General features: G+C 49.1%; 1 protein-coding gene across 1 annotated transcript; it reads left to right on the top strand.

The window, feature by feature from the left end:
• Positions 1-8,112: 8,112 nt before the first annotated feature.
• LOC145537686 (uncharacterized) lies at positions 8,113-27,679 on the top strand. Its single transcript, XM_081568536.1, has 5 exons — positions 8,113-8,174; positions 16,903-17,427; positions 19,058-19,218; positions 21,618-21,707; positions 26,667-27,679. Exons 1-5 carry the CDS (start codon positions 8,113-8,115, stop codon positions 26,714-26,716), a joined length of 888 nt encoding a protein of 295 aa, XP_081424662.1. The 3' UTR covers positions 26,717-27,679.
• Positions 27,680-27,762: the final 83 nt, after the last annotated feature.

Below are 27,762 nucleotides of genomic sequence, written 5' to 3' on the forward strand. Positions count from 1 at the left end.
GGTTTTGTATTTTTGAAAAAAGAAGGAGTATTTGAAAACGGTTTCTGTTGTTGGACTCTGGCATCATCAGCACAGCCAGCTTCACCTAAAGTCCTATTTCTGTGCTGAGCAGACCTCACTCAAAAGTATGAGCCACGAATTGCACTAAAAATCTCTTTCATGCCATAGTGTTCTAATGTAAAGGTTTTGCATCACTGACTGGAATGATGGTCAGATGCAAACACACCTGGGAACCAGGTGACCTAGTGTCTCAGAATCTGACTCCTGGCCTGGCAGGGTGGGTTGTGTCTGTCGTTATTCACTGCCGTGCTTTTTCTCATCCTGCCGTTTCTGACCTATGATGTGTGGCTCCAAAGTCATGAACTTAAAAACCAACATGAGTCATTAGGGCCTGCACCAGCCAAATGAGCACTTGATCCACGTGAGCGCTCACTACACAGCCCCTCATCCTTGTTTCCCAAGTTCCTGGTGGAACAGCCCTCACTGACTGGCCCTGTTTCCTCCCATGGACCACCCTCCCCACCCACTGTATATTTGTTTCTGATCCTGCCACCACTACCTGAAGGGAAGATAATGTCAGTATGGCTTATTGTTGATGTTGTTAATTAACCTTCATTTGTTTCTCTTGGTGATTAATAAATATCTCTCAGGAGAAAGTTTCAGGAGAGCTTCCAATTTCTCCTCCAACTTTTACCTACTGAATTCTAGAATCTAGCAAGTGGATTTTACCTACAGCCGTTTTTACTCTGTCATACTGGTGATTTTTTCATTTTTCTCATCCCTTCTATGTTTAGTAATTAGAATTCTGTGAGGAAAAGTTGTTCCTCTAGATTTTTATTCAGTAATTTATTTATATAGCATGGATTTGTGGCATGGGCTGTAATTCAACATGACCATTACTTAGTTTACAATTGTTCCAGCTCTGGCCACTGGGAGTCCTTTCGAGTTGGCTCCTGTGCCTTTTCGAAAAGACCCCATCCTTTTTCTGAATGGTTGTAACTGTAACCTCCATGCAACTCCAGGAAAACCCTGTCATTTCTTTATGATAACTTCTACCTCACCACTACCTTGTGAAATCTGCTGCTTTCCCCGGGATCATAGCTTTACTCACACCCTTCATCAGTCTGCCATCCCATTTCTTCCTTCACCATTTTTGCTAAATCTCCATACTACCTCAATTATTATTTGCTTATTAGCACACTTTCTTTCAATTGTGTCATCTCTGTTCTTTAAACTTCAGTATATTTACCTAAGAAGGAAAATTTTGAATCAAGTCAAACAAAGTGTCTTACCCAGACCGTAATCAGATTTTCCTAGTCATTGCCAAGATGTCCTTTTATAACTGGCTTGTTTGAACCTGGATCCAAATGTGCTCTATTGATTGCATTTGGTTGTCTGATTTCAAGTTTCTCTTAATCTAAAGCAATCTCTTCTCACTTTTTCTTAATGCCTTGTGTGACCCCAAGAATAATGGAGAAATATATTTCCCCCCTCCCTCCACCCAATTCCTAGTATAGCAAACAGCTTTTATATTCCTTATATTAAGATTTAACTGTTTAAATTTAGAAGCACACGTTTTTAAATTTTATTTTTAATTCTGATAAACACATGACATAAAATTAACCATCTCAGACGTTTTTAAGTGGTCAGTAGTGTTAAGTAGTGGAGAAGGCAATGGCACCCCACTCCAGTACCCTTGCCTGGAAAATCCCATGGATGGAGGAGCCTGGTAGGCCACAGTCCATGGGGTCGCTAAGAGTCGGACACGACTGAGCGACTTCCCTTTCACTTTTCCCTCTCATGCACTGGAGAAGGAAATGGCAACCCACTCCAGTATTCTTGCCTGGAGAATCCCAGGGACGTCGGAGCCCGGTGGCTGCCGTCTATGGGGTCGCACAGAGTTGGACATGACTGAAGCGACTTAGCAGCAGCAGCAGCAGCAGCAGTGTTAAGTAGAGCCACATTATTGTGCAGTGGATACTCAGGGCTTTTCATCTTGAAAAACTCAAATTCTGTATCCATGGAACAAGAACTCCCCATTTCCCCCTCCCTCCAGCAATGGCAGCCATCATTCTAGCTCTCTTTTTTTTTTTTTAAGCTTTGTGTGATTAAGCCAGTAGTCCTGGAAGAAACTAGGTCAGTTGTCCTGTGGAATGTCCCCCCTTGTAACTGTGTCTGTTTGCTTCCTGTGGTATCCTTAACTTGTCCCTCTCTCCCTGTGTTTTCTGTAAATGGAAGTTAGTGCTAAACTCTGGAGAATTTGGTTTGATTCGTCTTCGGCTACTTTGGCAGAATACCTCGTAGGTGGTTTTGTGTACTTTATATCATATCCCGGTCAAGTTTTTTGCCCCTGCCAAAGGTCTAGGCTCTTGAAGTCATTCTCCAAGCCACTGCACCATTCACAGGCAGGAAGGTTTCAGAGTTTTCACCATCCGTGGACTCTTCATGATCCAGCTGCATGTTCCTTCTTCACCACCTCTTCTAGACTTTTCTTTACGTGCCTCCCCCCATTACTGCATCCTGGTCTTTAGATATTTGGATTAAGAGGTGATGGAGACTCCTCAAGGGGGTCTGCTGTGGAACATTTGTCGAGGGTCCTGGGCCAAGGCTTCTTAAGAGACCTTAACTCTAGAAAGCCAGGGAGCATCAGACTTGACTCTGTTACGATGCTGCTTTCATACCACAGATGGCAGCGGTGACAACGTGGGTAGTTAACTCTGCCGGTCATCCCTGGACTAGTTGGAATTTATAAAATATGCACAAGCCACTGCCTCCATACCTTTCAAGCTGAGCTCTAGTTGCCTGTGGTGGCAGGTACCTCAGCTTGTTATCTTTCACCTTGCTGCTTTTCTTGCTGCTATTCTAGCGGGCCCCCAAGGATAATGCTATTCTTCGTGGCTTTTCCCAACCAATTCCTGATACATCAGACAGTTTGAGCACTGCTGTTACACTCAGGCTATTTTTTTAATGTAGAATCACTCATGTTGTAAGCTTTCTTTGATTATGCAAGTAATACCTATCCGTTGAAGATGATTAGAAAATACTATCATCTTTGAGGTTTTGGGGTTTTGTTTTGTTTTGCTTTTTTAATATTTGTATTTCCCTGTCTTAGATATACTTGCTGCTAAAAGAGGTATACACTTTTCAGACATTTTTTCCTGTGTATAGGTTTATTTCGATTTTTAAATAAAATACATACTATTTTAAAGGTGGCGGTTTTTCTTCTAATGTGTCATAAACATCTTCCCACATTCCTAAATGTATCCCCCAGTGTCATCTTTCAGGACTGCCTGATACTTGGTTGCATAGATGTGGCCTAGTTTATTTCACTAGACTTCTAGGTTTGGAAAATGGGGTTATTGTTCTTTATATCTTTTTTTTTATTCCATTGCGAACCTTTTATTTTTTTTTTTATTTAGTTATAATTAACATACTGTATTATATGAGGATGGGGGGATAGACCGGAAAAGTGAGGGGATTAAGAAGTACAAATTTCTAGCTATAAAATAAGTCACAGGAATGTAATGTACAAGTAGGGAATATAGTCAGTACTGTTGTGACAGCTTTGTGGTGGCGGATGGTAACTGTGCTGATTGTGGTGATTGTTGCTGAATGTGTAAGAATGCTCACTCCCTGTGTTGTACACCTGAAACTTATCTGGTACATGTGCGCTGCTTCCCCATTACCTCCTGAGTCTTGGAATTTCCATCAGCAACTTGCTCTGATGTCTTTGCATGTGGTTGTGTTCCCCAAGGAGAAGTTCCCAGCAATAGACCTTCTGGGCCAAAAGGTATATGCATCTTGAAGGCTTTGGAAGCACCCCTGGACTTCTCTCCTCAAGGTCAAAAAGATGTGTACACTTGTTTTTTTTTCTCTTGGGAGCAACTGAACTACTCAACTCTCTGTGAAGAACTACTACAGTTGCTCTGTGAAGAATTTGCACTCTTAACCCCGCTTAAGGAATTAAGAGGCCTAATGTCAGGCCTGGAAAGATCCACAGATGAAGTAGTTTGTCCACACCCTCATTTTACCAGTTGTTAGGTTTACTTTCCTCATTAAACAGTAGTAAGCATATTAAAAAAAAAAAATTTCAGAAACACAGCAGGCTAATAAACTCCCCCGCCCCAGGGTGCTCTCATCAGAGCACACACCCAGGACCATGCTTGTGTTCACTGGCTGAGGAGCCCCTTGGTAGGGCAGGGAGAGTGTGGGATTTGGAGCCGGGCTGACCTGAAGCCAGAGCCGGCTCCCTCCTCAGAAGCCGCTTAACCTCACTTTCTCAGGAAATGCGGTAACAGTGCCTCCCCTTGGAACTCTTGAAAGGCCTGGAGCTCATCCGTACAACAGAGCCTAACAGTGCCTGGTACATAGTAGGCACTCGGGGTGTTTTTAAAGTTCTCTTAGTGACAGTTGCTAAACCGCAGAATTACAGACCACAGCCATATGTCAGATACAACCACACCTTAGCACATTGGAGTATTCACTGTACTTTAAATAATTTTTCTGAGTAAACATTTTTCGTATAATTACAGATTTGGAGTTCTCTTTTTCTCACTAATTTGTAATGCCAATTTAAAAATGGCAGTGATATAAAGGTTGGATGAACAGATCATAAAGCATTGTATTTGTAGTTGTTTTCTGAAGATAGATTTCCAAAAAGTGGTATTACCAGATGAGACAGGAAAAGCATTTCTGTGGTTCTCAAAAGATGGTGCAGAATTTGTTTCCTGAGGGGCAGCAAGCACTCACAGCCACCAGCTACAGGCAGGGCAGGAGGCGGGTGGGCAGGGATGTGTATAGCTAATCAGTCACACTGGCCCTGAACCTGAAGAATGGCCCACAACCTTTCTCAGCATAGCACTCCTTATAAGACAGACTGAGCAGTTCATATTTGCAAAGAAATGGCTTTCCCATGCCTGGTATAAAGAAGCCTTTGAACAACATTACCAGCATTGGACATTTATTACTTAAACCAAGAAAACGTTTGCCTGTTTGATAAGCCAAAAAAGTGATTCTTGCTACCTCATGAATTCCCTCCTGCCCGTGTATGCTTTTAAACTTCTCTGTGTATAATCTAGGCCTTTTGCCCATTTTACTATTGTGTCTGTGCTTTTTTTCTTTTTTACTGATTTGCACAAACTGGTTTTCCTTTTTTTTAAAGGATTTTTAAAAGGATTCCTATTGTTCATTTGAGAGCACTAACTTGACTCATTAAAAACAATTTCAGTTTTATGAAAAGGTAGATCTCTCTACCTCATTGGAAAAGACCCTAATGCTGGGTAGGATTGAGGGCGGGAGGAGAAGGGGATGACAGAGGATGAGATAGTTGGATGGCATCACCGACTCGATGGACATGGGTTTGGGTAGACTCTGGGAGTTGGTGATGGTCAGAGAGGCCTGGCGTGCTGCAGTTCATGGGGTCGCAAAGACTCGGACACGACTGAGCGACTGAACTGAACTGAGATCTCTCTCTCTCTCTGCCTTGCTGTCCCCTGCCCCCAACTCCAATACACCATAAACAGCGTTAACATTTTGGTCATTTTGGTTTGTTTTCTTTTTTTTTGGCTGCACATACTGCATGCAGGATCTTAGTTTCCCAAACAGGGATTGAACCTGAGTCCCCTGTGTTGGGAAGCACAGGGTCTTAACCACTGTACCGCCACGGAAGTCCTCTTGTTTTCTTATAATTTAAAACTAATCACCAGACTAAGGAGGTGCTTGCCTGTAGGGAGTAGTGGGGAGGAAGTCTGGCTTCTGTGGTACCTCTGTTCGGTCTCACCTACTGACACATGTGGGCGTGTTACCTATTTTAAGATGGTTATAGTTTTCATTTAGCTGTGATCATCCCATGTGTGCATGGCATGTTTTTTTCCATGTAACCGTACACCTCACACACTGCTCTGTCCCCGGGAAGTCGTTTTCACCTTGCTGATAGCTGCAGAGTATGCCCAGAGATTTATCTGTGTGGCCCTCCCCTCTGTTTGAATGTTTCATTTAGTTCTGGTTTTTCACAATTGTAAAGGATACTGTGATGAACATTTTGGTCCTTAAAATATTTTTCTAAACTTAGGAGTCTTTTAAGATTTTGCCAAAAGGTAGTTCCTGTATCAGAAGGGGATTCATTGTATTAGAAGGGGTATACTTGTCTAAGGTTCCTGATACACATCTAAGTTTTCATTCGAAAACATATCGATTTGCACTGCCGCTATTAACTCATGATGGTGCTTTTCACCTTTGCTAGTTTAACAAGAGAAGGGACATCTAATTTTAATTTTATTTATTTCGTTTTTAAGGACACTGAATAGTTTCCTCTGAGCTTCTTAAGCAATTGTATTTCTCCTCTTTGCATTCATTGTCTGTGTGGCTTTAATATCTTCCAATCTATTTGAGCAGTGTCTTTATATAATAAGGATATTATCTGTCTTCATTTTGGCCATAAACATTTTCCCCCAGTTTGTTTCGATAATTTTTTTCAGAAGGTTTCAATTTTTATATAGCTCAATTCTTCTGCTATCTTTTCTAAACCTACAAAATCTAACCACCTCTAAACATTAATGTTTTATTCTGCAGTTTTTATTATTTATAAAATATACTTTAACTGTTACTGAATTTACTTTGAATGTATTATGTGAAAATAAAAATGGTCTCCCATTAACTGCCCCAACATCAATTTTAATAAATGACACATCAAGTCATAATATGTTATTTTATAATACAGTTGTATATCTGTATCATCCAAATTGTTTTGTCACCCTTTACGCATCCTAGATCTATGTTTTTAACTTGTGTATAGACTTAGATGAGCTTTCTGTCATTGTACCTTTAAAAAGTGTATTTATATGTATGTGTACTTATATGAGAAAGATATGATGGTTACTCTTCTGGATAAAAAGTTTGTTTACCAACTAAAAACAGCTTTTTGATGATTATTGAAGTGACCTTCACAAATCAGGAAGAATTGACATTGTTACATTTATTAGCATCCAGGAATATGATGTTCTTTTATATATTCAAGCATTCTTATCAACTGGTAAAGCTTTGTGTTCTCAACAAAGCTTTTGTTTTTCTCATCAGTTTTCCTTAGTTATTCCCACATACTGTTGCAGTTGTAGGCTTCGTTGTGTAGGCTTTTTCTCGTTGGTTATAATTCCCCCAAACGCCAGCATCCTAGGGATGGGGTTACTATTCCTAGTGTTGCCCCGCGGCATGCACTCAAGCTAGCCAAACCCTGTGCTTCCAGAGGCAGGTGGGGGCCACAGATTCTCCGAAGGAAAATGCAGGAAAAGCATAGCATTAAGTATGTGAGCACAGGTATAGACACAACTTATAAATACCACCCCGATACCCCGCCCCCAGCCTCAGTTTTGAATCTCCTCTCACTCTGGTTCCAGTGCTGGGACCAGGCCATCTGATTCTCAGGTCTCCTCCAGGGGGGACCCTGAAAGAGGGAAGAAGTACAGGACCCACTGGCATGATACCTGGCCCACTTCAGCCTTTCAGACAGAAGACTGGTTTGGATCAGTTGACCATAGGCTTCGTCGTTTGTTTACTTGGGCTTTGGTTTTTCTTGTGGGGTGGGGCAGGATTGGCCATACCACATGACCTACGGGATCTTAGTTCTCCCTACCAATTGTAGAAGCCAGCTGGTGCTCCAGAGGGTGGCGCCTCACTGGGTAGCACTGTCTCCTGCTTTCTTTTAGTTTCATTCTATTACAGAATGCAAATCAAAAATTAGATTTCCTGTTTTAAGCCACATTAAAAAAAAAAAAAAAAAACGCCAACCCGGTTCACACCAAAATTCCAGGCCTTCCTACCTGGAACTTCCGCCTAGGTCCTTTGCCTAGAAAAAAGGACCATCTCTCTCTTCAGTGGACCATCACTTAATATAAGGAGATCCAGATGTTGCAGGAGGAGAAGGAGGTGACTGCACAGGAGGGGGTTGAATGTCATCATCGACTGAACAGACATGAGATTGAGCAAACTCTGGGAGATAGTGAAGGACAGGGAAGCCTGGCGTGCTGCAGTCCATGGGGTCGCAAAGAGGCGGACACGACTTAACAACTGAGCGACAGATACAAGGGAAAACTCACAGAGTCACCTGAGGGCGCTGTGATGCCGAAGGGGCTCAAGGGCCCCGAGCTTGGTACCGAGCACTGGTCCAAAGTAGACTCCAGGTGAACTCAGGTGGGCTTTTCGGATATCCTGCTGTGTATGCCAAGCAGCACCAATGAAAATAATATGAGCCTATAATAAGAAGAGAGAAGAGTTGTGTTTACTTACGACAGAAAAAAGTGTTGATTTCTATAAGGCGAACATGGCCAACCTGAAAGTCATCTTCCCAGATTATTCTGACAAGCTGCTCCAAGTTTTCAGCACAGTTTTATATATTGTCAGAACAAAGGCTGCCAGAAGGTTGAGTGCTGAGGAATTGATAACTTTTGAACTGTGTTGCTGGAGAAGACTCGTGAGAGTCCCTTGGACCGCAAGAAGATCAAACTAGTCAATCCTAAAGGAAATCAACCCTCAGTATTCATTGGAAGGACTGAAGCAGAATCTCCAATACTTTGGCCACCTGATGTGAACAACCGACTCTCTGGAAAAGACCCTGATGCTGGGAATGATGGAAGGCGGGAGGAGAAGGGGGCGACAGAGGAAGAGATGGTTGGATGGCATCACCAACTCGATGGACGTGAGTTTGGGCAAACTCGGGAAGATGGCGGACAGGGAATCCTAGTGTGCTGCGGTCCATGATGTCACAGTGAGTCAGACATAACTCAGCCACTGAAAAACAACAGAACAAAAACATTAAACCAGTCAGGGGGGTTATATTTCTTCAGTGTTAAAAGAGAGACCAGCACATACATATCGAGTCAGTGTGGACCTGGCACCTGGGAAGGGAGTCTTCCTATCAAAGAAGAACAAACATGGTGACCCAGAAGGAGGGTCCTTAATCTTTATTTTTAACATGGACATTATTTCTGGTCAAGGTGCCCTTTTCCTGAATAATTGAAGTAGATGTACAATGCATATAAGGGAGACCAAAAAGATGCTATTTTAGTTAGTTCGAGTTTGCTCAGACTCATGTCCATTGAGTCAGTGATGCCATGCAACCATCTCATCCTCTGTTTTCCGCTTCTCCTCCTGCCCTCAATCTTCCCCAGCATCAGGGTCTTTTTCCAGTGAGTCAGTACTTCGCATCACGTGACCAAAGTATTGGAGCGTCAGCTTCAGCGTCAGTCCTTCCAATGACTATTCAGGATTGATTTCCTTTAGGAGGGACTGGTTTGGTCTCCTTGCTGTTCAGGGGACTCTCAGGAGTCGTCTTCAGCACCGTGTATGAGACCTCGGCAAATTGTTTAACCTCTGTGCCTCATTTCTCTATCTGTGAAAGGGGGAATGAAAAAATGGGTCCTGCCTCCTGGGGTGGTTGGGAGAATTAAGTGTCTCATATGGAAAAGCACTCACTCAGGCTGGTATCTGGCTCTCAGGAAGCAATGTTTATTTATTTTTTTAAAGATTTTCTAAATGTGGACCATTTTTATTGAGGTTTTTTTTTTTTTTTTTTTTTTTTTTACAATATTGGTTCTGTTTTATGGGTTTTTTTGGTCACAAGGCATGTGGGATTTTATCTCCCTGACCAGGCCTTGAACCTGCACCCCCCACATGGGAAGGGGAATTCTTAGGAAAGGATATTTAAATCCTCGTTGTCACTCTGCTGATGCAGCATCAGGGATTCCAGACTGAGGGGTCAAAGCGGCCAGCTTGGTGCTTCTGTTGCATGGGAGCTGGATCCGTCTTTGCTGGGGGGTGGTCCTGTGCACTGCAGGAGGTTGACCAATATCCCCTGTCTCTACCCAAAAGTGTCCCCAGATGGTGCCATAGATACCTTTTAGGGGAGCATGGCCATCCTTGCCTGAATAAGCACTGTTCTACGTGAGATCCCCGTGAGTGGAGTCATGTCAGCCAGAGCTGTGAGACGGCAGGATGGAAATACTGCGGGCAGTGCTCATGGAGAGGCAGTTGCTAAAATCTCATCCTACCCCCGAAGCGATGCTTCCATGCCACTCAGCAGCTGAGCTGACGTGTCGCGTTGGCCGATGGCTCAAACCCAGGGTGTCTGCTCCTCTCCACTGCTTCAGATTGTGATGCTTTTTAAGTTATGTGTTTGCTTTTGGCTGCACGGGGTCTTCGTTACTGCACAAGGGCCTTCTCGAGCTGCAGCGAACGGGGGCTATCCTGGGGTTGCGATGTGTGGCATTCTCATGGCGGCGGCTTCTCTGTTGCATAGCACAGGCTCCAGAGTCCACAGGCTTCAGTAGTTAGAGCACACGGGCTCAGCAGTCGCGGCTGGCGCACGGGCTCAGCTGCCCTGCAGCTTGTGGAATCTTCCCAGACCAGGGATTGAACCTGGGCCCCCGGCATTGGCAGGCGGATTCTTCACAACTGGACCCCCAGGGAAGTCCCCAATCATGATGTTTGCAGCATTGTTATTTATATCCATGAAGAGCCCGTCCCACACAGTTCTGAGAAACACAGACTCACCCATTTGGAGAAAGCAGTAGAGACACAGGGTTTTACATACCAGGCACAATTCTCACAGTTACACCTGTACTAACTTTACTTAATCCTCATGATTCTCAGAGAAGGCGATGGCACCCCACTCCAGTACTCTTGCCTGGAAAATCTCATGGACGGAGGAGCCTGGCGGGCTGCAGTCCACAGGCTCTCTAAGAGTCGGGCAGGACTGAGCGACTTCACTTTCACTTTTCAATTTCATGCATTGGAGAAGGGAACGGCAACCCACTCCAGTGTTCTTGCATGGAGAATCCCAGGGACGGGGGATCCTGGTAAGCTGAGGTCCATGAGTTGGACACGACTGAGCGCCTTAGCAGCAGCAGCAGGATGACAATTCTATGGTGGGTGAGGGGACATTGTTATTCCTACATGTTGCAGATAAAGAAACCAAAGCACAGAGAGGTTAAGCAACTTGCCTAACATCACACAGCTGGTACGTGGCTGGGCTAGGATTGAGCCTTGGAGGTGGGTATTTGACATGCACAGTGCCATTTCCTTTTCTTCTTCCCTCTGGTTGGTTAGGATCTTCCCAACCCAGGGAATGGACCCGAGTCTCTTTTGTCTTCCCGCATTGGCGGGCAGGTTCTTTACCACCACCTGAGAAGCCCTTGGCAGGTTCTTTACCACCACCTGAGAAGCCCTTGATAGTTGAGTTAACTGCCAAGTCAAGAAGTTTAAATAACAACCTGGAATTTGGGTTCTCTTGAAAAGTATCAGAGAATCTGGCAGTGCTTGGTCCACCAACACCAGTTGGCAGGAGCTTGGAGAGGCCGCCTCATTGCAACAGATTCCGTTTCTCCAGGGCCCCCATCACTCCCTGTTCTATCAGTTGGCTGGATTCACTAATTCACTAATAATTCGCTGGATGTCTTTGCCCAGACTCTGCAGATATTAGATTTTCAGACTTCCAGGGACGACAAATCACGCATGTGTGGTTTTGTCTGTCTGTTTCTTTTTGTTTGTTTTTTAGGAGCCTAGCCATACTAATCTTTAATTCAGTCCTGCCTATGTTACAGAGGATGGCTGATTTCGGTTTCCTTTTTGTGTGTGTGTGTGGGCATGCTGAGAGGCCTCTGACTTTTTGAGACCTCGAGGGCTGTAGCCACCAGGCTCCCCTGTCCAGGGGATTCTCCAGGCGAGAATACTGGAGTGGGTTGCCATTTCCTCCTCCAGGATTCTTCCTGACCCAGCGATCAAACTTATATCTCCTGCACTGGCAGGCAGATGCTTTACCACTGGGCCACATGGGTAGCCCCAGGACAGGGGAGGGATCCAGAAACTCAGCGTCACAGGCCTGACATTTTCCTTGTGGCTTTTGGAAATAAAGAAGTTTTCACATATTGAGATCTAGGGAAGCCATTCCGGCTCATGCATGGGTTAACCTGATACTACATCAGCAGAATGATAACGAGGATTTAAATATCGTTTCTTAAGACTGCCCCTTCCAATGCAGGGGTGCAGGTTCAATCACTGTTCGGGGAGATAAAATCCCACATGCGTTGTTCCAAAAAAAAAAAAAAAAACCAATAAAAGAGAACTTATATTGTAAAACAAATTCAATAAAAAATTTAAAAAATGGTCCACATTTTAAAAAATGTTTAAAAGATAAATATTGGTTCTTGAAAGCCAGATACCAACCCGAGTGAGTTCTTTGCACATGACACACTTAATTCTCCGAACCACCCCAGGAGGCAGGACCCATTTTATCATTCCCCCTTTCACAGATAGAAAAACTGAGGCACAGAGGTTAAACAGTTTGCCGAGGTCTCATACATGGTGCTGAAGACGACTCCTGAGAGTCCCCTGAACACAAGGAGACAAAACCAGTCTATGCTAAAGGAAATCAACCCTGAATATTCATGGGAAGGACTGATGCTGAAGCTGATGCTCCAATACTTTGGACACCTGATGGGAAGAACTGACTCACTGGAAAAGACCCTGATGCTGGGAAAGATTGAGGGCGGGAGGAGAAGGGGACAGCAGAGGATGAGATGGTTGGATGGCATCACCGACTCAGTGGACATAAGTTTGAGCAAACTCGAACTCACTAAAATAGCATCTTTTTGGCCTCCCTTACATGCATTGCACCGACTCGATGGACATGGGTTTGGGTGGACTCTGGGAGTTGGTGATGGACAGGGAGGCCTGGCGTGCTGCAATTCATGGGGTCGCAAAGAGTCGGACACGACTGAGCGACTGAACTGAACTGAACTGATACGCATTGTACATCTGCTTCAATTATTTAGGAAAAGGGCACCTTTTAGGAAAAGGGACCTTTTTCCTAAAAGGTGCCTGGGGACCACAAGGACAAAAGCGGGGAAGGAGCGGCTCACAACCCCCGAACACCCCCACTCCACACGGTTTCTCAGATCGAGCGGTTAAAACTGCCTGAAACAAGTTTGTTGTTATCAGGGTTGGAGGACTGGAAATTCTGGCCTCACACCCACTCTGTGAGCCTAACGTCCTGGCATCACTGTCTCCCTGGCGGGGGGTTCCCCCTGGGCCCCCACCCTCATCCCTCCCCTCCCCTACCTTGTCCCTGCCCGGGCCCAGGTCTTCCAGGAGGCCAGAAGTGGGGTTGACAGGGGAAAACCATGTTATACTGCCAAGCTTCGGAGACACAAGGGCCTGGATGCCTGGGGGTGGGGATAGGAAGGGCCGGGGGCTGGGGTCCCACACTGCAGAATCACCAAATGCACAGTGACCCCCAGGCACGCGGTCACCCCTCTCCCAAACACCCACACACTGCTGCTCACAATGGCCTACTCACAAAACCCCCAAGATGGTGGCAAATGACACTCTTTTGGATTGGGCACACACTTGCCGAAACACACCCCGCCTGGCCTGTGTGTGGAGGCTGGTCCTTACCCTTAAGGATGGACTCTCATCAGACCTTAAACAAATGGATTCCCAGCACAAAAGCTGAGAAATTCTGTGGGCATTTGGGTAGCTGGCACTTTGGGACTATTACGAATGGACCTGTTAGGAACATTCTTTATACATGTGCAGGTATATATGTAAGGTTTACATATATATATATATGTGTGTGTGTGTGTGTATGATTCATTGGAAACACTGATGCTGAAGCTGAAACTCCAATACTTTGGCCACATGATGTGAATAACTGACTCATTTGAAAAGACCCTGATGCTGGGAAAGATTGAAAGTGTGAGGAGAATGGGATGACAGAGGATGAGATGGTTGGATGGCATCATCAACTGGATGGACGTGACTTTGAGTCAACCCTGGGAGTTGGTGGTGGACTGGGAGGCCTGGCATGCTACAGTCTGTGGGGTTGCGAAGAGCTGGACATGCCTGAGTGACTAGACTCAACTGAACGGATATATACATGAGTTAACCTATAGATTTGCAGGCAGATTCTTTGTTGTCTGAGACATGAGGGAAGCCTATATATACTGGCAAGCTGCAGTCCATAGGGTCACAAAGAGCAGACACTGCCGAAGCAACAGCACATATATATATATATATAATGAGTTCATTTCTGTTTTTGTTTTATAGAAGTATAGTGGATTTACGGTGTTGTATTAGTTTTTGGGGCAGAGCAAAGTGATTCAGATAGAAGTATGTAGGATTTTTCAGATTGGTTTTCATTACAGGATACTAGATAGAGCTCCCTGGGCTATGCAGCAGGACCTTATGTATTTTTGTATATAGCAGTTTGTATCTGTTAATCCCAAAGGCCTAATTTATCCCTTCCCCAATCCCTTTCCCTTTCAGTAAGTATAAGTGTGTTTCCTATGTCTGCGAGTCTGTTTCTGTTTCCTAAATCCATTTGTATGAATTTCCATCTATAAGTTATCTCATAAGATATTTGTCTTTCTCTGCCTGTCTTCACTCGGTATGATAATCTCTAGGTCTATCCATGTTGCTGCAAATGGCATAATTTCATTCTTTTTGATGGCTTAGTGATACCGAAGCGACAGCACGTGTATATATATGAGTTAATTTTTGGTTTTGTTTTATAGAAGTATAGTGGATTTACGACAATGTTGTATTAGTTTCTGGTGCACAGCAAAGTGATTCGGATAGAAATATGAATGTTCAGATTGGTTTTCATTACAGGATATCAGATAGAGCTCCCTGGACTATGCAGCAGGACCTTATGTATTTTTGTATATAGCAGTTTGTATCTGCTAATCCCAAAGGCCTAATTTATCCCTTCCCCAACCCCTTTCCCTTTCAGTAAGTATGTGTTTTCTATGTCTGCAAGTCTGTTTCTGTTTTTTCTAAGTTCATTTTTATGAGATTCCATCTATATGTTATATTATAAGGTATTTGTCTTTCTCTGCCTGACTTCTCTCGGTATGATAATCTCGAGGTCTATCCATGTTGCTGCAAATGGCATAATTTCATTCTTTTTGATGGCTTAGTGATACTCCGTTGTGTATATGTACCACATCTTCTTCATCCGTTCGTCTGCTGATGGACCCTGAGGTTTCTTCCATGTCTTGGCTGTTGTAAACAGTGCTGCTCTGAACATAGGGATGCATGGGTCTTTTCCTAGTAGAGTTTTCTTCAGGTACATGCCTGGGAGTGGGATTGCTGGCTCATACGATAGCTTTATTTTTAGTTTGTAAGGAACCTCCACACTGTTCTCTAGAGTGACGGCAGCAGTTTATATTCCCACCAACAGTGTGAGAGGTGTCGTGAAACATCTTCGTACACACCCTCTGTTAGCTTAATACGCATTTCTACTGGGAATATACCCAAGAATGGGGTTGTTGGGGTTGGACGTGCATATGTGCAGTTATGCCAACCACCAGTTTTCTCTTCTAAAGAGCAGCACCAATTCACACTTCCATAACAATGCACAAGAGTTCCAGGGGTTTCACCACCTCACCGACTCTCCTGCTTTTCCTTTAATCAGTCGGAAGGATATGTGCTTGTACCCCTGGAATCTGGTTTTTGAAGGCAAAACTTTTGAAAGAAATTTCTCAAGATGAATAGATTATAAATATCCACAAAATTAAAACTTCAAAAGTAGAAGGTAGAGAGAGAGAGGCTTTTTGTTTGTTTGTTTTAATGAATACACCTTGTTACCACTTGGGATTCTTGTGAAATGCATGTATTATCTTAAAGAGAAAACTCGCTCTATAGTCTTCTAAATTGCTGAAGTGCTGAAGCTCATGGGTGATCATTTGACTTCTCAGAAATGAGTGGGTGCTTTCCTAAGTAACAGAGGGCTGGAAACTGGTGATAATCTTAAAGTCAGCCAGCACCAAAGAACTGTCATAAATATCTCATAAGCGGTGAAGTCAACAATACCTGCATGCAAGGAAGAACTGGAAAAGATGCTGATTGAATCAACAACAGAAAAACCCTGGGGGAAGGGCGCTGCAGGGGGAGGAAACAGCCAGTGCAAAGGCCCTGAATCAGGGTTTCTGTTGCTTGCCACCAAAGGAGTGTGATACAGAGGCTTGTTGTTGTTGTTTAACTGCTAAGTCCTGTTGGCACAGTCTCTAGAGTCAGCCTCCTTGGATTTGAATCCTGGCTTGGCTCCTTATGATCTGTGTGACCTGAAGCAAGCGACAGGAACTCTGTGCCTCTGTTCTCTTATCTCAGAAAGAGACAGAATAACAGAATTGGCCACGTGGTCGTGAGCATTAAGGGGATCGACATGTGTAAAGACACTGGGTTGGTGCCTACTGCATGGTCAATACCCAAGATAACTTCCTCATTCTAATTATCTGCATATCAAAAAAGAGGGGAGGAGATTCTGGTCCATGGAGGAGAAATACATCTTGGGGGTTTGAGAGTAGGCCACTGTGAGCAGCAGTGAGTGTGTGGGTGTGCCTTGGGGGTCACTGTGTATCTGAAGTAGGCACAGGGCAGGCCCCCAGGTCCCAGACATCAGTGCCACCCCCCCGACCCCCAGGCATCCAGACCCTTGGGTCTCCGCGGCTCGGCAGTATAACACGGTTCTTGGTTCTTCCCTGTCAACCCCACCTGCCTCCTGGAAGACCTGGGCCCGGCAGTATAACAGGGTTCTTGGTTCTTCCCTGTCAACCCCACCTGCCTACTGGAAGACCTGGGCCCAGGCTGGGTCGAGGTCGGGGAGGGGAAGGGGCGCTGGGGGCGGGGGGCCCAGGTGGACCCCACGCCAGGGAGACAATATTCCAGGGACGCTGGGCTCACAGAGCAGGTATGAAAGCAACATTTCCAACCCTCCAACCCTGGTAATAAAACCACAGCCAGCACTAGCACTTGCTGTCTGTTTTGGGCACTGTTATACCCACCTGATCTGAGTCCCTGTGGGCCCGGGCGGGGTCGTTGGTCTGGAGCCGCTCCTTCCGTGCTTTTGTCCAGGGTGTCCCCAGGAGGGTTTTCCGGGAACCCACCGCCCTCACCGCCCCCGCGGGACGCCAGGAAGCGGCCCGGGGCCGGCCCGCCCCGACTCTGTGCCTCTGGGCAGCCCAGAGCCGAGTCGCTGCCGGGGCTCCGAAGGGTCTGCGCCGTCCGGGCGAGTGTGCAGTGCGGGGCGGCGGGCGAAGGGCGGCGGGCGGCGGGCCGCGGGCTGGCGCTGCGGGGTCGCCGCGGGGAGGGCGGAGGCGGCCCGCCAGGAGGTGCGGGTGCGTTCCGGCGGCGGGGCGCGGGCGCGCGCGCCGAGGAGGCCCCCGAGGAGCCCGCGGCTCCCCGAGGGCGGCCGCAGTCCTCAGACCCTTCTGAGGCGCGAGGCGGGCGATTCGTGGTCCGAGGGCTCCTCGGGCCGCCGGGAAGAGAGCAGGCTGGAGGGCAGCGAGGAGGACTGGGCCTTGTGGGTGAAGGCCTGGCTGGGCCTCCTCCCTGGGCAGGTGCAGGAGGAGCAGGCGCCCGGCCCGAAGACGCCAGGAGGTAGGAGCGCGGGTCTGTGGGCCGCGCGGCTCCCTTGGGGGACGAGGCGCTCTGGGGAGGCGGCAGGGCCGGGGCCTCCTTCCGGAACGGCCGGAGGCAGCTCAGGAGGCTGACTCGGGGGAGCCTAGACGGGGGTCTGGGGGAGTGGGGCGGGGCGTGCAACCCCTCCGGAGCCTTTCGGGGGCACCAGAGCAAGCTGGCGAGAAGCGTGCTTGCCGGAGCGTTATGGAGCCTCGTGTGTCTCCGCGCCCGCGCCTGCGGCCGGCGGGTGCCTGGAGCGCGCCGGGGACGCGCATCTGAGGGGGGCGACCTCTGGGGGAGACTGGGCGTCGGCCCCCGAGTCCAGCCCTAGGCGATCCTGTGTCTGGAGGCCGATTCCGGCTTTGCAAACGTGTCTGCCAAGGCGTCTGTGTCTTTATGTCCCCGTGTCCAAAGTGTCTGTTTGAAAATAGGTGTTTCTGCAAGTCCGTACATGCGTGTGTCTGTGTGTGTATCTGCCCGGATTGTCTGCTCTTTCAAGCTCCAGGAACCTAAACCTGAACGTTTGTGTGTGTGGATCTGTGAGCGGGTCTTAGCGTTTCCAAAAGGCCCGCGAGCTGAAGGGGTGACTCTGATTTTCCAGGAATGTCTGTGACTGCGGTGTGGGTGTGGGTATGTGTGTGTCCGTGTGCACGGCTGGGTGTCTCCGAGGGTGTCTGAGAGAGACACGCCAGGGTTTCTCTCTGCTTATCTGTGTGATTTGATTTCCTAGTAGGTTTCACTGTTTACCAAGCCTGTAAGTCCAAAGCAGTGATTCTGATGTTTAAAAACACCATCTGGATAGAGTGTAAAGGCGAGTGAACCTGCGGGTAGGGGTGGGGGTGGTCTGAGAGGGGAAGCCTCTGTGGGATGGCTCCCCAGGTGAGACTGGGGGTTGAGCCTGGGGTGTCAGACAGAGGTGGTCTGGGTGTCCCATAGAGTGTCCTTTCAGATTGAATTGTGCAAATATGTGTGTCCTGAGTGTGTGTGCCTGGAAGTACCCAGTATTTGAAGCTTTGTGTATCTGCACGTCTGTGTGTGTGTGTGTGTATGCACGCATGCGTGCCTGAGCGTTCCTCAACCTCACGATGTGTTACTGCCCATTTGCGTGTGTTTCAGGATCTACAAGTGCAAAGTGTGTCTTTATTTGCACACGTGGGACTCTGGGGCCAGGGGTGTGGCTGGGAGTTGTTGAGAGTGTCCCCCTGTGAGTCCAGAGCAGGGGGTCAGCTCGCGGGAGGGAGTCACTGTGTGTGTGTAATCCTTCAGGACCCCCACCCCTGGGTCTCTGAAGCTTGAGCCTCTGTGCCTTTCCCAGGAAGGCCTGGCCCCACAGTGGGGGAGGGGCGCTGGGCGAGGGGCCAGGCGCTGAGGTCCAGTAGGGACAGCTCATAGGAGGGACAGTGATGCTGGCAGGCTGGGGGTCTTCCTGGAGGAAGAGGCCCGGGACCCTCCCCACGAATAACGGAATTGCGGTGAACATTCTGACGCCCGTGCGGTTGTCAGAGACCCTGTTAACCTCTTGACTTAATATCTGGGGGTTGGGGCGGGGACGGGGGCCTTGTGTGACTGGGCAACCCAGCCGCATTCATTCTCTCGCGTTTGTCCACAGGCTCCGCGGGCATCCCCAGAGCCAGCCCTGTCCGGGCGTCAAGCAAAGGCACTGGGGCCCCATCCCGCCTACGCCCAGGGTGGAAGACCCAGGTCGCAATGATAGTCTCGAGATCAGTTCCTTGGCCACGGTCCTGAAGGGTCTCCAACTTTCATGTTCAGGCAGGATGGTGCTGCGGGGTCTCCGCGGGGAGCATGGGGTAGGGGCACCCGGGGAGGATGTGCGGGGGCCTCCTGGGGAGTGGGGTGCAGGGGCGCGACCTGGGGGCCACTGAGACCCAATGGGGAGGGCGGTGGCACCCCTTGAGGAACCAGGCCTCCCTGAGGGCCATCTCACCTTCTGAGCCTCCCGGCCCCTCCCAAGTCTGAGTGTTTCTGGGGTCACCAGGAGGAGCCACGACTGCAGTGGTCAGAGGAGGCTGGGGTATCTGCAAGAGGGGATGGCGGTGACCACCCGCAGGACAGCGGAGGGGGAGCTGGGTCCTGGTCCCCAGGTTTTAGGGAGCGCAAGGGACAGACCTGTGGACATGTTAGTTTGGGGGAGGAGGCGGGACTTTGTGCAGGACACAGGAGAGGTCAGGTGGGAATCACGGGTCCAGGCACAGCCCTGACCAAAGAGAAGACTGAGAAATTGTCTCTGGGGGGAGCCTGTTGGGACAAATAGGGACAGAGAAACTTCTGGAGGCATATGGAGGTCCTCGGAGGATGGCTGTGATGATGTGCTGCTAACTACAGCCGTCGGAAATGGGCTTGGCGACCTCCAGGGACTTTGGGGGGTCGTGTCTGGTTTTGGGGGTCAGGGTGCTTCTCTGAGGGGCAGCCTCTGGGGGAGGGGCCAGGCCCGGGTGGGCCGGGGTCAGTGGGCGGGGACGGTGGGCACAGGGCAGCTTGTGTCAGAGGGGCGGCCTCCGGGGGAGGCGCCGGGGCTGGGGGGCCAGGCTCAGCCGGAGGGGACGGTGGGCACACAGCTCTTATGTCTTCCCCTCTGGGGCTGCAGGGCAGTGTGTCTGCCTGCGGCTCTCGGTTCTTTCCAATAAACTTCTCGGTGCACCTGGTGCCCCAGATGCTTGGAGCACGTCATGGAGAGCCAGAGTGCGTGAGAGGACCCGAGGGGGTCTCCCCGTTCCTGGGGGGTTGTCCCAGCTCTGAGGGTCCTGGAGGGCTGCCCCAGTTCTGAAGCCCACATGCCCTACTGACCAGCACCTTGTCCCTGTGCCTCAGCTGCTTGGTGACCCAGGGGCCTTTTCCCTCCCGCAGGGTTTCTCTCCCCCAGACAACCTGGCCCAGAACGAGGCCCTGGACTGATGAGGGAGAGATCAGAGGTCAGAGGTCAGGCTGGAGGGTCCCAGGGTTAGAGACAGTGATCCAGGGAAGGTGCGTAGGAGACGGTGGGGGGGAGGCCTCCTGACCCACCCCCGCCACCAACAGCGATAGAGTTGGATCCGACACGGGACTGCCTGAGTCTGGGTCAGACTGTGTTCTCAACACTTGACATGCATTTAATTCTATGTAATCCTCACGTTTCATCATTCTGCTCATTTTGTGGATGGGAAAGCTGACAGCACAAGAGGTTAAATACCCCCAAACTGGGGCATCCCAGGTAAAACACATGGTAAATACTTAAATTGAAATTTCAGTTGAAGAATGAATTACCTTTTAGTACAAGTACATGGAAAGTAGTCCATGGGACATGCCAATACTGAAACACAGTTTAGCAGAATAAACACAAAATGAATTTTTATGTCATGTAGGACACGACCCATGCAGTGTTTGGAGATAGTTATTCTAAAAAACGATCTGTGTGTCTGAAACTCAAATCTCAGTGTGCTGTGCTTTCTTGTGCTGTTGGTAAACCTTGAGCTCTCTCAGCTAGTGACTGGCAGGCTGGAATCCCCCCAGTTCTCACCCCCAGACACGCTGGCCCAAGTCCTGCCCAGGGCAATGCTGGCCGGAGGTGATGACCCCACACTGAGCCTGTGCAGAGAAGCCTCCCTGCAGGGCCGGCCCCTCCCCCGGGCTGTGCTGAGGGGTCTGGGGCTCAGCCCCTCCCATTGACCACAGTCCTGATGTGGACCTGGATGGCCCCGAGGACAGGGAGGGGAGGGCCTGTCTGAACCCCTCGGTCAGACTGCCTGGTAGCCCTGGGAAGGAGCTGAAAGACAGCCCTGGGAATGCCCCAGGAGTGCAATTACTGAGTGCCTGCTGTATGCCAGACTCCTGAGGCCCTTTTGATTCCCACTTAGCCAAGCTGCAGCTTCCTGTCCCCAGCACTTTATGTCACAGGTTTTCTAGTTTTAGAGGGGGTAAGTCCCAGGTACCACGAGCCCTGCCCCTGTCCTTGCCAGGCTCCATGACAACCGGTCTCCCCAGATCACATGCTGGGCTTTGGACGGAACCAGGAGGGAGGCATTGTCAACACGTCCCCTTGGTTCCTTGGATGTTGGGGACCTGGAGACATGCGGAGGGGATGGAGCTGTCTGAGTGCACCCGACCTCTGGGTTCACACCCGGGCCCCCTGGCTCTGCCACCCAGGCACTGACTGCTGTCTCTCCTGTTCACAGGGAGCAGCAGTGGAGTCACCATGCTGCCTCTGAACACCAGCAGGGGCCAGGAAAGGGAGGAGGTGCAGACCAGGCCTCCACAGAGACGAGGTGAGACACACGTGGGGCGGAAACTGTGGGCAGGCAGGAGTGGGGAGGGCCTCAGGGAAAGGCTGATGGGGAAGGGATGACCCTGAAGACTGGCCCCAACCCCAAGTATCTCCCACTGGCTCCTCTTAAGGAGGGGGGGCGCTGGGGACACCCAGTCATTGTAGCTGACGTGATGATGGTACGCCAGATATTGCCGCAATCCACCATGTCTTTCCCCACGTATTTTATCAAATCTCTCAGAGCCTATAACCATCACACAAAACAACAGGCATGCCTCTCCGTCGCTCAGCTTTGTAGTTCCTTCCCCAGACATAGCTACTTTCTAGCTCCTTGTCCAGCTTTCTAGAATGTTCTATGCTCACTCATGGAGACAAGGATGTGTATGTATCTGTTACTGTGTATTTATATCTGATATACGGGTGCATACTACACATGCCACTTTCATTCATACTGGGTCTTGTTTCATTTAGTTCTGATCTGACACTGAGAATCTTCCAGTCACAGTCCCAAGTCTTTCCACACATCCAGTCACACATGCTTCACAGTGAGGGAGGGACAGGAATTACCGCCTTTTCAGATGGGAAATCTGAAGGGTGACAAGTGTGAATCATCAGCTCACAGTGGGATCGGAACCCTGGCCATCTGGCCTGGGGGTCTTTGACCTTAAGCACTGTGTCCCCTGTCCATCTCGAGGACTCTCCCCCTCAGGATGCCTGGTTTGTGTTCCAGCTGCCTGGGATTCCATAGTCTCTCTGTGCTATGTGTGTGTGCTCAGTTGCTTCGGTCATGTCTGACTCTTTGCTACCCTTCAGACTGTAACCCTGCCAAGGTCCTCTGTCCATGGAATCCTCCAGGCAAGAATACTGGGGTGGGTTCCCATTTCCTTCTCCCAGGGATCTTCCTGGATCCAGGGATTGAACCCAGGACTCCTGTGTCTCCTGCACTGGCAGGCAGATTCTTTACCACTGAGCCATCAGGGAAGCTTAACCAGGTTCGTGCAGGTGGCCATTTGGGTTATTCCCAGTGTTTGATGATGACAGTATATGCAAGTAGAAACAGGACTCTACTTGGGTCACATTACACAGGGGAGTGGATCCAGGACAATATGTTTAGAAAGGGAGATGGCAGTGTCCGAGGGGACGTTTGCACAGGTGGCCTGGATGCTCCTCCAGAGAGAGGCCAGGAGTGGAGGCGTGTGTAAGGAAATAGACGGATTTGTGCGCAGCTTTGAAATAGCAGGAACTCTGACTCCAAATTGACATGTCTGTCTTCTTCGAGGAAACTCTAGTGTTTTCTGGAGAGACGTGCCCCACTGGCACCTGTGTATCAGCTGTGCCTTCCTCCTGGGCACGGGCGCCCCAGGGCGTCACTATCTCCAGAGCTCCTGTTGTCTAACTCTAGCCTCTCCACTCACTGACAAGCCCTGTCTGTTCCCTGGGGACCTTCAGGATGCAACTTCATGCATCTCTGCAGGCACTACTGTGCAAACTCCCACAAGGGTCCTAAGCTCTCTGTTTCCTTATTGCTAAGTTGGAGGAATATAGTGCCCATCTCAGAGAGTTATTATGAACAGCCAAACAAGCTAATGCCTGCAAAACACTTAAAAGCACACCTGACACATAACAGGTACTCCACAGGTATTAGCCGTCTTCACTGGTTTCCTGATGAGCATCTTATTATTATCGAGTTTCTCAAGCCTCAGTGGGCGAGATAGCCTCATGCCTCTTTCTTCCTCGCTCAGCCCTGCCTTTTGAGAGCACTACCGGTCGGCAAAGGGGGCCCACCGGAAAGAACGCAAGAGTGTCAGCCAAACGGGCGCCGACGTGTGGCATGGTGGGTCTAGTTGTTTTCTCCTTTGCCCAGAGAACCCTGGGCCTGAGAGGTCAGGCTTATCGGCCAGCCTCTCCGCCCAGCAGAGACCCTTGGGTGCCTGGGTGCCCTGTGCCCCTCCGCCGTCCCAGATGGGACCCCTTCCTGTGGAGGGGATGGTTTTCCTTGAGGGTGCTGCCCTCTTTCCTGCCTCCTTCTCTTTGCTGATTCCAACCTCTGCTCCTGTGTCACCTCCTTCATGAAGCCGCCCTTGACACTGCCTCCCCGATGCCTTGCCTTGCTGAGTTTCTTCAGCACTATTACTGCTACTTGAGATTACACTGTGTATCTATTTGCTCCTAATCTGTCTCCCTTAGGAGAGTAGTTCAGGGGGAGGATGCCAGCAGGAACCCCCGTGTTGTTCAGTGACACATCCCCTGTCTAGATCAGGTGTAACCGGTGTCAGGCTCTGTATACACACGGGCTGATTAAATGAAGGAATGAATTAGGGAACGGTCCCTCCTGTGGAGGCAAGTATGGCCTTGTCTACCTGGGTACCATTCTTCTTTTTCCTACTAACCACTTTGACTTTTCCGGGGAGACCACGTGTCTCCATGCTCTTTGGATGGATCTGATCCCATCCTCAGACCAGCTCCAGGTCCGCCCCGACCAATCAGAGCCGGCGGTGCCAAGGTTCCCTGTGATTGTACCTGGGCTGGGCACGTGACTCACCCTTGGCCAACGAGGCATCTGCTCTGTCTCTGGGCTTCTTAACAGGCCAGAAGGGAGCCTGGAGGGACCCTGGTGAGAACCAGGGGCAGCCGTGAGGAGGGGTGAGGGGAGGCCCTGTGTCACATGCCTGCGAGAATGTCTTTCCTATTAGTGCCTGTAGCACTCCTGGGAAGGACTCCTTAGAAATCACATTGGAAAAGAACGTGAGAGTCACAGACGGTTAAAGATCACCCAAATTCGCCAATTGCTAACATTTTCTCTGTTTGTGTATTTTCTTTAACAAAATGTAATATATATGTATATTTATTGCAGTATATCTACACATAATATACCTAAGTGTGTATCGCCTGAGAAATGCAATATTCTGTTATTTCAGGGTGGGGCTGTGGTCACCTTCCTGCATTCAGCCCTGACACACACTTCACCTTATCCCTGTATCGGTTTTGATATTAATAGTATGCTCCATACTGTCCCTTTGGCATTCTTTTCCCTCCAACACTAGGTCTAGTTGTGTATGCGGGGGTTGTACTTAGTAACGTATCTGTAGTTTTGTTTACGCTAGACAGTCTCCTAAGCCTTGTTTGCCTTTTATGAAGGCATTTTGAAGTCCAAAGTCACCCCCATCTCATATTGTGGATTATTGGTTGTATTTTTGGCGATCTCCCTATGAATGAGATTCCGGATAAGCTCTGATCTCTGGAGCACCACCTAAGTGATGCCGTGTCCTTCTCAGAACATCACATTTTGATGCACATGAGGTCTGTGCGCCATCACTGGTGATGTGAATTTTGAGCCATTGGGCCAAGATGCTTGTCCCCGTTCTTTGCTGAATAATATCTGACTTTCTCCTTTCTAATAGGGACTCATTGGAGAGACACTTGTAGATGCACTAAATAACCTAGAAGCAGAGAGAATTCTGACTGTGCCTTCCAGGCCCTTGCTCACCTGTGTCCTCCACAGAACCAGTCATGAACTGAGGTGATGCAGGACACTAATGGCCACAGGCCAAGTCAGCTGACCATGGGAATGCAATGGGAAGGCGATCCCTCCCTTTCCCCAAACCTGGAGAACACAAGGAAGGGATGAGGTGGTGATTCTCCTCCAGAGGCGGTTTGCCCCTCAGGGGACGCCTTCAATGTCTGGAAACATTTTTGTTTGTGACAATTGAAGGGGTCGTGCTAATGGCATCCAGTGGCCAGGAATGCTGCTTAGCATTTCTGCAATGCTCAGGACACCCCTGCCCTACCCATCGCAAGAAGGATCTGGACCCCAAATGTCCCAAGTGGGAAGGGCTGATAACCTGGGAACAGGAGAAGGACGGTTCTGCAGAGGTGAGGGCACCGTGTGGAGGGAACGCTGTCCTGCCCACCCCAAGCCTCCCAGCTGGCATCCCAGCCCTCTGAGGCTAAGGGCCCCAACTCCAGGGTCTCAGCGCTGGGTTCAAACCCAGCTTCAGCCACTACCAGCTGTGGGACCTGGGACCAGTTCCTGAACTCCTCTGTGGCTCAGTTTCCTCATTTGTGAAACAGGGCAGTAGGAACCCCACATGGGATTACTAGGACAATGAAATGAGTTCACATCTGTGCCACGCTTACCTGGAAAAATGGGCTTCCCAGGTGGTGCCAGTGGTAAAGAACCCATCTGCCAGTACAGGAGACACAGGTTTGATCCCTGGGTTGGGAGGATCCCCTGGAGGAGGGCATGGCAACCCGCTCCCGTATCCTTGTCTGGAGAATCAAGAAGGTTATGTACTCACTTCTAATCCTGAGTGCCGCATGCTCCCAACCTATACGTCTGATCAAATGTCAGAGTGGGAACGCTTACCAGGGCCTCCCTAGCCCTATTTCCTCATCTGCAGGATGGAGAAATAAGATCAGAGGCCACCTCGTGAGGATTAAATGGGACCTGACATGTCATTCAGGCTGAAGCGTCCTAAATGCTCAAAAACCGCGGGATGGAAATAGTAGTCCTCCCAGAAATTACTACAGCTTCAATACTGCCAGCACTGTGGGTGAAGCTTTCTGTTGGGAAGAAGTGTTTAATTTCTTAGGAAAGCAGGTGGTTTTAAGAAAATCAGCAAAGCAAACATTGTCACAGCTGACGGCTTTCCAGCTCTCACAAAGCGGCAAACTTTGTTACATTTAATGATCCATTTTTGGATTACTTTGTTCAGTCCTTATGCACCTCTGTGAGGGATCGGTTACTTATAGTCCATTATACAGAAATGCAAACTGAGGCCAGGGAGGGTCAGGTTATCTGCCTCAGGATCCCCAGCTGTACTGGGCGAAGAAGGAATTCAACCCCAGGTGGGTCGCCCCTGAAGTCTATGCTCAGCTCCTCAAACTAAGGGGGGGAGCCCTCTCCCCCTGGGCACTAAAGTTCTTCTCTCTCCTCTCTGTGGTCTTTCTTTCCTTCCAGCTGGGTTTTTGCTTCACCTTCTACATGGATTCGAGCGACTCCGGGTTTGACTCGCAACCTTCTCCTGGAAGTTCGAGAGCTGGCTCGAAGTACACCTCCCCTTCGAAGCCTCGTGCAAAGTATCAGGAGATCCAGGCCTGGGAGTGTCCCCTGTGCGGTCTCAACGTCCTCTACATCTCCTGAAACCTGAGGTCCCCCCGGCCTCCCGCTCCAGGCCACCCGCATGCCCCCGTATCATGCATGCTGGGCTACTGTCATGTGAAACCCCCAATATGGCGGCTTCAATGAACCCAACTTGCTGTCTCTCCCAACGCTGTGGTCTGTGTGTGAAACTCCCAGGGCTGGGGCGGTGCAGCTCTGTGGAGTTGGGCAGCCAGGGTCCTTTGACCTTGGTGCTCTGTGCCACGTGTCTGGAGGGGGCTCACCCCCTACACTCAGTCCAGCTTCTGGTTCCAGGGAAAGTAGGGGGATGAGAAGAGGGGAAGACATGCTTCAGTCCTTCAAAGGGCGACTCCTACAAGAAGCCCAGATCACTGTTCCTCACCTCTCGTTGGCCAGAGCGGGTCACATGGCGACATGCAGTTGTAACGGATGCTGGGAAGTGTAGTCCCTAGCTCGGCAATCCTGTGTCACCTAATAGCTGCCATCACTAGAGGAAAGTTGTGTCTGTACTTAGTGCAACTCCGCGACCCCGTGGACTGTAGCCCACCAGGCTCCTCTGTCCATGGGTTTTTCCAGGCAACAATAGTAGAGTGGGCTGCCATCCCCTTCTCCAGGGGATCTTCCCGACCCAGGGATTGGACGTGCATCTCTTGTGTCTCCTGCATTGCAGGCAGATTCTTTACCCACTGAGCCATCAGGGAAGCCCTTTTATAGCAAAGGAGAATGGCTACGGTTTCCACCACTGACGAGATCTGTTATGTTTCATGTTTATGTTGATCTGTTATGATTTATCCCCAGCCACCAGGCTGTGCTGAATCCAGGAGTGAATAAAGTTATTCTTTAGTTCTGTATCTCTCTCCCACTGACTAGGATCTCCTCCCGTTTTACACAGATATTTAGAATATTTAGAGCACCGTCCATGTGGCAGGCACTG

The sequence above is a fragment of the Giraffa tippelskirchi genome, chromosome Y, assembly GCF_054371585.1.
Source record: "Giraffa tippelskirchi isolate mGirTip1 chromosome Y, T2T-mGirTip1v1.2.pri, whole genome shotgun sequence".
Classification (NCBI taxonomy): Eukaryota; Metazoa; Chordata; class Mammalia; order Artiodactyla; family Giraffidae; genus Giraffa; species Giraffa tippelskirchi.

What these genes read in the sequence shown, in the direction of transcription:
- LOC145537686 (XM_081568536.1), top strand. Translation starts at nt 8,113, where the DNA reads ATGCCGAAGGGGCTCAAGGGCCCCGAGCTTGGTACCGAGCACTGGTCC. An exon ending in TGGTCCAAAGTAGACTCCAG is followed by an intron (nt 8,175 to 16,902) that starts GTGAACTCAGGT and finishes GCTTTTGTCCAG; the next exon opens with GGTGTCCCCAGGAGGGTTTT. An exon ending in CGGCCCGAAGACGCCAGGAG is followed by an intron (nt 17,428 to 19,057) that starts GTAGGAGCGCGG and finishes GTTTGTCCACAG; the next exon opens with GCTCCGCGGGCATCCCCAGA.